The sequence below is a fragment of the Ursus maritimus genome, unplaced genomic scaffold, assembly GCF_017311325.1.
Source record: "Ursus maritimus isolate PB19 unplaced genomic scaffold, ASM1731132v1 scaffold_14, whole genome shotgun sequence".
NCBI classification, from domain to species: Eukaryota; Metazoa; Chordata; class Mammalia; order Carnivora; family Ursidae; genus Ursus; species Ursus maritimus.
In genome coordinates this window covers 7,950,011-7,958,992 of record NW_024423786.1, presented here as the reverse complement: position 1 = coordinate 7,958,992, position 8,982 = coordinate 7,950,011, and the positions used below count along the sequence as shown (strand labels likewise).

At 54.5% G+C, this 8,982-nt stretch overlaps 1 protein-coding gene across 11 annotated transcripts in view; it reads right to left on the bottom strand.

Moving 5' to 3' along the window:
• The window catches only part of ATP2B2 (ATPase plasma membrane Ca2+ transporting 2), a 116,612-nt gene that overhangs the window by 22,795 nt on the left and 84,835 nt on the right, over positions 1–8,982 (bottom strand). For all 11 annotated transcript variants that reach the window (XM_040628450.1, XM_040628452.1, XM_040628451.1 and 8 more), the window contains 2 exons: positions 8,200–8,441; positions 6,833–7,067 (listed from right to left, as the gene is read on the bottom strand). In XM_040628450.1, coding sequence (XP_040484384.1) covers positions 6,833–7,067; positions 8,200–8,441 — 477 coding nt within the window. The remainder of the gene's footprint in view (positions 1–6,832; positions 7,068–8,199; positions 8,442–8,982) is intronic.

The window sequence follows — 8,982 nt, the reverse complement described above, 5'->3', positions numbered from 1 at the left end:
CCCCCCCCCCCCCCCCCCCCCGCCAAATACATTTAAGTCTTAACTCCCAGTGCCTGTGAATGTGACCTTATTGGGACAGAGGGTGCTTATAGAGGTAATCGAGATGAGGTTGGCAGGGTGGCCCTTGACCAATGTGACTGGGGTTTTTATGCAGAGGGGATATTTAGACCCAGACACACAGGCAGGGAGAATGTCACGGGACGATGAAGGCAGAGACTGGGTGTTGCTGCCACAAGTCAAGGAACCCTGAGGATCCCCAGCACACCCCATAAGCTTGGGGGGGTGCTGGGGGTGGGAGAAGGTCTGAGGCAGATCCTCCCTCACAGCCTTCAGAAGAAACCAACCCTGCCGACACCATGATCTTGGACTTCTAGCCTCCAGAACTGCGAGGCAGTCCAGTTGTGCTGTCAGAGCCCCCCAAACTATGCTTTGTTAGGGCGTCCCCAGCAAACTCATATGGAGAATTAGAACATTGTTCAAAACCTGACTGTGGACAACTCCTGCCCACTGGTCCCCTTCCTGCCCAAACAGGGATTGATCTTGAAAATCTTTAGCCTCTGTCCACCCCCATCCACAGCACCTGCTGCTCCTTCAACCCAGAGCACCACCATTCCAAGCTGGGGTCACTGCCCAGCCCCCCCCCCCCCAGTCTCCCTGCCTCCGGCCTTGCCCCTCTTCCATCGTTCCCCTACCTGACCACCAGCCACCTGCCTAAAGTTCAGCCTGGGTGTCACTCTCCTTCAGGCGCTCCCCCACTGCTGCTTGTAGAGAAAAATCAAGACTCCTGAGCATGGCCATCTTGTGGCACAGCAAGGAACAAATGTCGTGAAGAGGCCAGCTCCAGGCCAAGGTCAGGAGGCCCCTCCAGCTCCCAGAATTGTATTAGAGACCAGCTCTGTAGTGACAAGTAGTGATCTCCTCATCACAAGGGGTAGAACAGGGAAAGCTGACCACAGGTCTCCTCTGGGTGCATTTCCAGGGACTGGGGAAGAGGCTTCTGGTGCCCCCTGGGGCTTGGGGGCCAAGTGAGCAAGGCCTCTGCCTCGTGCCACAGCGGAGGCTCACCTAGGCTCTTTTTACAGAGCCAGGGAGAGTGGGGACGTGGAATGTCCAACATCCTGCTTACATAATTCATCCGTGTCCTCACCATGGCTGTAACCCGGACTGAAGCCCCCTGCTGTCTCCTGTTCCAGAGGAAAGGAAAGAGCCACTGCTCTTTTGGGGACATATGCCTTATTTGTCTCCTGCCTTCAAAGGAATAATTCGGGTTATATTTGATTCAAAGACGCTTGGGGTCTTGGAGTTGGAAGAGACTTCAGGTCATGACTCTGACTCTCTGCTCATTGTTCAGATCTCCGGCTAGGCATCCCACAGATGGCCAGCCAGCCTCTGCTTGCAGGCTTCTGATGACGGGGTGCTCACTCCCTCCAAGCCTGACCACTCCATAGTGGAACAAGTCTATCATATACTTTCACATAATCATTCTTCTTTCAGATGAGAGCAGGTGCTCTGGGTCTGACCTGTACTCTTGTAGGAGGCAGGGTCCTTGGTAGAGAGCTCTGTACAAAGGACTCTGGGAGCACAGAGGAGGGTGCCATTCCTTCAGAAGGAAGTAGATGGAGAGGAGAAATCTGGGAAAGCTTCCTGGAGAAGGGGATGTTTGAGCTGCTTCTGTTCAGCCAACACTAACTGAGACTCTGGTGCCTGGCACTGTGCCCAGGCTGGGGCTACACAGATGGCCACATTATTGTGGCCCAGGCCACAGAGAACTGTTCCATGAGATGCACTGGCAGAGAAGTTGGGAAGAGTGCTGTAGAAAGAACGTGACAGGTGATCTGGAGGGGCTGAAGCTGAGGAGGATGTGGGGCAGGAGCCGGTGCTATGAAGCTGGAGAAGGGCCTGTGGTCAGAAGGTGCTGGAATCAGGGGCTTGGTACCTGGTCTGGGAGCCATGGTAAGTTCTGAACTGGGGACAAGGTGACTGGCAGCATGTTCTAGAAAGACTTACACTTTCAAGGATGTCTCAGGGAGCTGAAGTCTGCCTGCTTGGAATCTCCACCCTCTGGGGCTCCCTGAAACAAGCTGGTTTGGGGAGAAAAAGGAGCAAAATTGGCCAGCTAATTTTTCTGGCCCCCACACTTCCCTCTGCCTCTGGGAGAGAGGGCTCAGGGACCAGAAGACCGGGTTGGGCTTTGCTCTGGAGATCCACCTGAGTGTCGGCTTCCTCATCCGTAGAGTGGGGATGATGGTCTGCACCCCTCAGCGCGGCTGGAAGATGCTGTGATGGGGGCAAACGGTACCAAGCACGGGGACAGTAGATGCTGGTGGGGGGAGCATAGGGTGGCTGGCAATGCACCTGACCATGGTCTTTCTTGTTTGTTCTTCCTGCTCTGGGAGACCGGGTGGGATGTGGATGCAGATGCAGTGGGGGGTGGGGCACAGCTGGCGTCTGGGGATGGGGAGGGGCAGCCGTTTGTTTGGGGTGGTGGGATGGTGTGGACACGCCACCGCGATTCCTGGGTCAGGTACCTTAGAGGCCTGTGTCCTGCCTGTGGGGGGGGGGATTCCAGATGCACCTGGACACACCCGAGAGCCTCCTTGACCACCGTGAAGTACTCCAGCTCCTTCCTGGGCAGTGGGCCCTGTAACCGGCCATCTTTCTTGTACTTCAGTCTGGCTTTACACTCTCATGTGCTACTGGTCTACTTACTCGTCCCCTTTCACTGGACATTTCATTAGGCTGTAGGCTCCGGACTGCTCGGGACCCATCCAGGGGCCTGGCATAGGGCAGATGGGTCATCATGAAACATCTCTCTGCTGAAGTCCCTCAAAGCCTGGCCTAGTGAATGGATTTGGATGGGGACATGCCAGCCCCTCACAATTTAGCTCCAAGCTCCCCTCCTACCCATTTCTCCCATTAATCCAGTGGGGTATTCACTAGACTCTCACCTGTCTGCATTTGCCCGCGCTTTTCCCCTCCACCTAGAACACCCTCTCTCCCTTAATCTGGGAGTCTCTCCCTCTTTCAGGTGAAATACCCTCTAATCATAAAGCCATTCTGGATGCCTCCAACCCAACGGGGTGCTTCCTTAATCTGTACTCAGCACTTCCTTGTACTACTCACTCGCTCATTCGTTTGACAAACAGCTACTGAGCCTCTAACTACCGGGCACTGAGGATCCCGACATGAGTAAGACTCGAGCCACGGAGGCACCGATCTGGTTGAAATATACTTTCCACGTAGACATAATAGCTGTAAAATTAAAAAAAAAAATTCCTTGTTTTGCTAAAATTATCCAAGATTTTTCTCACTGAGGAAAAACAGCCAGAAAATGGGCGCTTCCTGTTTTCATTAAATAAAGGCTTTTCAACATCTGTTGTTTCTGGTGACGCCCGTTATCTGTGACTCCAAGGGCTCCAAACACCCCCGGATAACCCAGCAAATCCCAGACTGCTGCTCTTCTCGTGGCTTTATCCGCAGTGGCTTCAATCGGCGTCGGAAAATGCACCTGAGGCAGCATCTTCTAGGTGTGTGTGGGGTGATCGGCAAGCCTGTTCTGTCTTCTGTCTTCTCAAGGGAGGAAGGCAACGTGATTTGTCCCCTTGACCGGTGGGAAAACTGAGGGAGGTAGTCTGTGTTCCAGTGGCAGCTATGAAAGCAATCTGAAACGTTTGTAGGGCCCTAGAGGTGGCCCAGGCTGAGGTTTCTGCTCCGGCCAGCTTTAGGGTTGCCTGGGAGAGCCTGCCCCAAACTGTAGGCATAGACACCCCCCTAAGGTCACCCCAGAAGCTGGTGATGGTGGCTGCCTGTGAGGCGGAAACCAGGGGCCTGGCGGAGGCATGGGAGGCCACTTCACCTTGTCTGTGCTATTGAACCATTGGAATTTGGCTCCATGTGTATAAATCCGCCAGCCTAAAAAGCAAATAAATCCAAAGCCATCCCCACCCCACTGGGAAATGCTGAATCGACAGGTCGGAGCTTTTATACTTTCAAGTACTGTCACCAGCAGCCCTGCTGGTGTCCCTCACTTGGGAATGTCCAACTCTCTCATTGTTCGGATGGGAAAACTGAGACCCAGGGAAGAGGTGCTCCTGAAGAAAGTCTTCTGTGAGGGAGTGGCAGGGGCAGGATTAGAACGCGTGTCCCTTGACTCTGCTGTGTCACCCTAGTAAGTCTCTGCTCCCCAGCACAGCTTACAACACCAAAATCTACATTCTGGGGGAGAGCCCAGGCGAGAGAGGAGGTCACCAACAAGGATGTGCTCACCTGATGGAAGCAAAGAAAGTTGTCAGGGTAAGACTTCCCGTCAGCCGGCTCAGAATGTTGGAGCTTGGCAGGGACCTGAGGGGCATCTGGGCCAACCTCCCATTTTACAGATGAGAAGGCCAAGACTCAGAGAGAGGAAGTGGCTTGTGAGTGGCAGAGTTGGGGCTTGGATCCAGGCCCCCTTTCCCCAATGTAGGGCCCTCTAATCTGGATTTGCTCAGCCGCTTAAGCAAGACTTTGGGAACACCGCTGTCCCTGCTTGGCCTCAGTGTTTTCGCCTGCACACTGGGGCCGTGGGGAGGCATTTGGTCTAGGTCAGCAGCAGCTAAAACCTGGAGTTGTGCCCCTTTAGTAGATTGCCAGATCAGTTTGGTGGGTGGCGACTAGCATTAAAAAAAAGAAAGAAATAGAAGAGAATAGAAAATTCTCACAAGTGCATCACATGACTTTGTCACATCCTTATTTTGGTTACGTGTATGTGCTTACTGAGTCATGATATAAAATACATTTGTTATTAGCACAGGTCATGGCCAAAAAAACGTATGTGTCTGATGCTGCTTCCCATCCCACCTCAGGGCTGCCTCTGAGGCAGGGTGACGGGCTAGGAGCTCTGGGATGGGAAGGCTAGGGGAGCCGTCGGCTGGCCTCGTCTGCTATGTGGACACTAGTCTCTGGTACCTCTAAGGAGATAACCCATCATGGGAAGCCTGAACCCGTTAGTGGCTGGTAATGAGTGGGCGTCCCCTGGGGAGGCTGATAAATGGTTTGTCCGTCCAGGGAGAGACACAGTCTGCAGGAAAACACATACGGCTCCAGGGCCAGGCACCTGGGGCACAAATCGCCTTTGCTGCTTTAGGCCCTGGGTGGAAGTGAGGAGGCCTATGGGGGTGTGCATAGTATTGGAAGATTGGTGTTCAAGTCCTGTTCATTCTCATTTAGGCATTCCACACTTAATCGAGCACCTTCCATAGGCCGAGCTCTGTGTTAGGGGCTGTTACCCGTCACTGGATCCAGAATTACGAATCCACTGGGGAGGGACATAGAGGAAGGGGCGCCACATTTAAGGGCCATCCACCTCATGCCAGACACCGCCTGTTGCCTGTATGTGCACGATCTGACACCTCCTAGTATCCTGGGCGTGTAAGTGTGGAGAATACTATTATTATGACGAAACAGAGGCTCAGAGAGGTTATATAACTGGCCCAAGGTCACACAGCTGGTAATGCTGGGACGCAGGATCCCAGGTCTGTCTGATGCCTGAGCTCACGCTCTTGACGACGCCTCTCCTTGCTGCTGAAATGTGAAAGTCCATGTCTGTGACATTCTAGTTTTGCTTGGTCTTTGGAACACACACTCTTAGAATATCAGGGCTGGGAATCTGGAAAACACTTTGTCTACCCCTTTTCACTGGAAAGAAGGGGAAAGGGAGGCTCCAAGAGGAGCAGGGAACAGCAAGAGACCCCTAGAGAATGGTGTCAGGGCAAGTGGGGAACAGTGAATTTGTCTCCAGTGGAGGAAGGTGGCCCTGAGAGGCCCCATCACTGAATTCCACAGCCGAGGCCGATCTGGGCCCAGCCCCGGCCGGCCTAGGAATCAGCCCCGGACCCGGGAGCTGTGTCAGTCCTCAGATGATGTGGAGGCCGGCCTCTCCTGTGCTTGGTCACATGTGCTGGGCTCTGCCGTCCAGGGACCCCAGGGTGAGGACACACTCTGCCTGCCCACAGCAATGTTCTGGAGATTCAAGGCAGCCCTCTCTTCTCCCACAGCCTCTCCAGCCTGGGCGGTCTGACTGAGCTGCAGCCATGTCCATCCTCCCCCAGCCCTGCCAATCCCCAGGCCTGAATTCTGTCCCCCGCCAGGTGCACTTGCAGCTAAAGGAGACCGCAGACCTGCGTGAGCTGAGCACTCCATGAGGCGCTCTTGCTACATCACCTTCCGGGGTCCTTCCGGGAGGGGTGCTGCACTCGCTTCTCTTCTGCCTGAGAGGCTGACCTTTGGTTAGCTTTCTAGCTCTGTGCCCCTGGAGACTGGGCAAAGGGAGACTGTCGGCTGCGTCACTGTGCAAGCCTTCTAGGGCACGCTGATTGGGGAACTGGGTCTGAATGAACAGAACTCTCCCTGCTGACGTGACATCACACTTGGGGCTTTCCTGAATACGGGTGACCTTAGTTTCTGGGTGTCTCCTTTACGGGCACCCTGGAACCTAGGCCTATGGATGTGTTATAGGAGATCCTGGCTCCTGTGGGGCAAGAGGCTTCTAAGGCAGGGCAGCCCCCGTGCTTGTCCCTCGGGAGCAAGGGGAGGTTTCTGGATGGTTGGGCGGATGGCTCTAGGGCTGCTTCTGGGGAAAAGCAACGCCTGCGGGCAGGCTGCCCGGTGTTCTGAGCCGACTGATGCCATGCATGGTGCACACTGGTCTTATGAGTCTGAGTGTTTAGGAGTAGATAAAGAGACAACTCTGTGGATGCTACAGGGAAACTGAGGCTCAGAGAAGTGAGGCAACTTATGCTAGCTTGCCAGCAGGCTGGGCTCCCAGCCTCTCCAAGCCTGCTGGTACGGGGCTTACCTCGGGCCGCACGGGGTCCTCGATGCCCACCACGCAGATGCAGGTTAGGTCATTGAGGATGTCATTCTCATTGTCCCAGTCCGGCTCAGGGCTGCTGGGAAAGTCGCGGTAGGCCACACAGATGGTGCGGAGCCCATCGCAGGCCATGGGCTCGATCACCTTCTTCACCATCTCGTCCCGGTCTCGGGGCCGGAAGACCCGGGGCTCCCCTGCCCCGTTGAGGATTTTGCAGCACCTGGGGGTGGATGGCAGGGAGATAGGTAAGGTCCAGCCAAGGGCCCAAGGATCCTCCCTCTGACCAGCTCGCGCTCACCTCCCCCTCCCCAAGTGATGCCCAGCTGGCCGTGGTTGGTCATCCAGTGTCCGTCCAGTTCATCTCCCATAATGCTTCAGGGCTGGTCCAGGCCCCTGGGCCCCAGGCAAGGATGAAATCAGGACCAGCCAAAAAGAAATCAGGCAGCCTTCTTGCAATATCTGCCCCAGTTCATTCAGCAAGAGCACATCTACTTTGATCTGTCTTATATTCACAAGATTTCATCTGAAAAAATAGTTCCACAGCTAAAATGGTTTTCAAAGGTCATGAAACCTAGGCTAACGGTTCTGGACCTTGCTTGTACATTAGAATGGCACGGTGGGGGGCGGGGAACACCGAATAAATAAATATCCATGTGTGAGCCCTACCCCAAAGGTTCCAATTTATTTTTGTTATTTTTTTAGGGGGGGAGAGGCAGAGGGGGAGAGAGAATCTTCAACAGATTCCACACCCAGCACAGAGCCCAACACAGGGCTCGATCTTACCACCCTGAGATTGTAACCTGAGCTGAAATCAAGAGACGCTTAAGCGACTGAGCCACCCAGATGCCCTGTATCAGTGTTTTTTTTTTTAAAGCTCCCCATGGTGATCCCAACGTGTAGCCAGGATTAAGAACCACTGGGCTAGACCAATCCCGTCAAGGTATGAGTGGGGAAACTGAGGTCCAGAGACTGGCAGTGACTGGCTTAGCTCTCCAGGCTTACCCCTGGCACCTGGGGCCAGAGTGGACTGGCTAACGATGAACATCACTGTGGTCAACCAACTCTGTGCTAAGGGAAGTGAAATAAGGGAGATTTAACAGTGACAGAAATATGAGAGATTTCATGGGTGGAACTTCCTGATGCTCCAGTGACGTAGGGAGGAGGCGGGGGGGGGGGGCTCTCTGTGGAAAGTTTGAAGAGGAAATAGTGAAGAAAGCACCCGGAGGTGGTCCTGCTGTGGGAGGTTGGGCAGGTCCCCCCTGCACCTCAGCGAGCCAGATGGCCCTCCAGCCGAGCCTGCAGGACAGCCTGCGCTGCACGACTTGGGCGCCCCGCCCCCCCGCGCAGCTTACTTCTTGAGCACGATCTCGGAGGCGCCCTTGCTGTACATGCGGAAGCTCTCGTCGGGCAGCTTGGTGACCGTGCTCATGGACTTGCGCACGGAGTTGAAGGTGTACACCTTGTACAGCTTCTCCTCCGGCATCTGGCTGCGCACGGGCTCGTAGTCCTGCTTCAGGTCCAGCACGAAGCCCAGCAGGCCGCACTCCGTCTTGTTACCCACCTGCCGAGGCAGGGCGCCCTCCTTCTCTGGCGGCTGCGGGGAGAGAGGCCGGGGCGGCTCACAGGGGGTCGCCACTGAGGCCCCAGGGCCGGGCTGCCCCCTTTCCCCGCCTCCCGTACCCTCAGCCCTCTCCATCCCAGACACAATCCTGGCTCTGGCTGAAAGGAGTTAAGCAAGATCAGCTTTTTAAAAATTATGAACTCTTTCAAACCTACAAGCTGGATAGAGAATAAGAAAAGAAACACTCATATACCCTCCATTCAGCTTTGTAGAACCAGAGCATTGTGCCGTATTGGCTTCAGATTTTTCTTTCCCGAGAAGGAAAACATGACAGATAAAGGTGAGTCCCCTGGGTATCCCTCCCTGTCTGCAGAAACCACCCCTTGTCCCAGAAAGAACCTGTCTTTAAAGTGGCATGAATTATTACCCTGTGTGTGTTTAAAATTTTTAAGAAATATTTATTATTATTTTTCTACTTTAGAGAGAGTGAGAGTGTGAGAGAGCGGGGGTGAGGGGCAGAGGGAGAGGGAGAGAAAGAATCTTAAGTGGGCTCCACGCCCAGTGAGAAGCACGT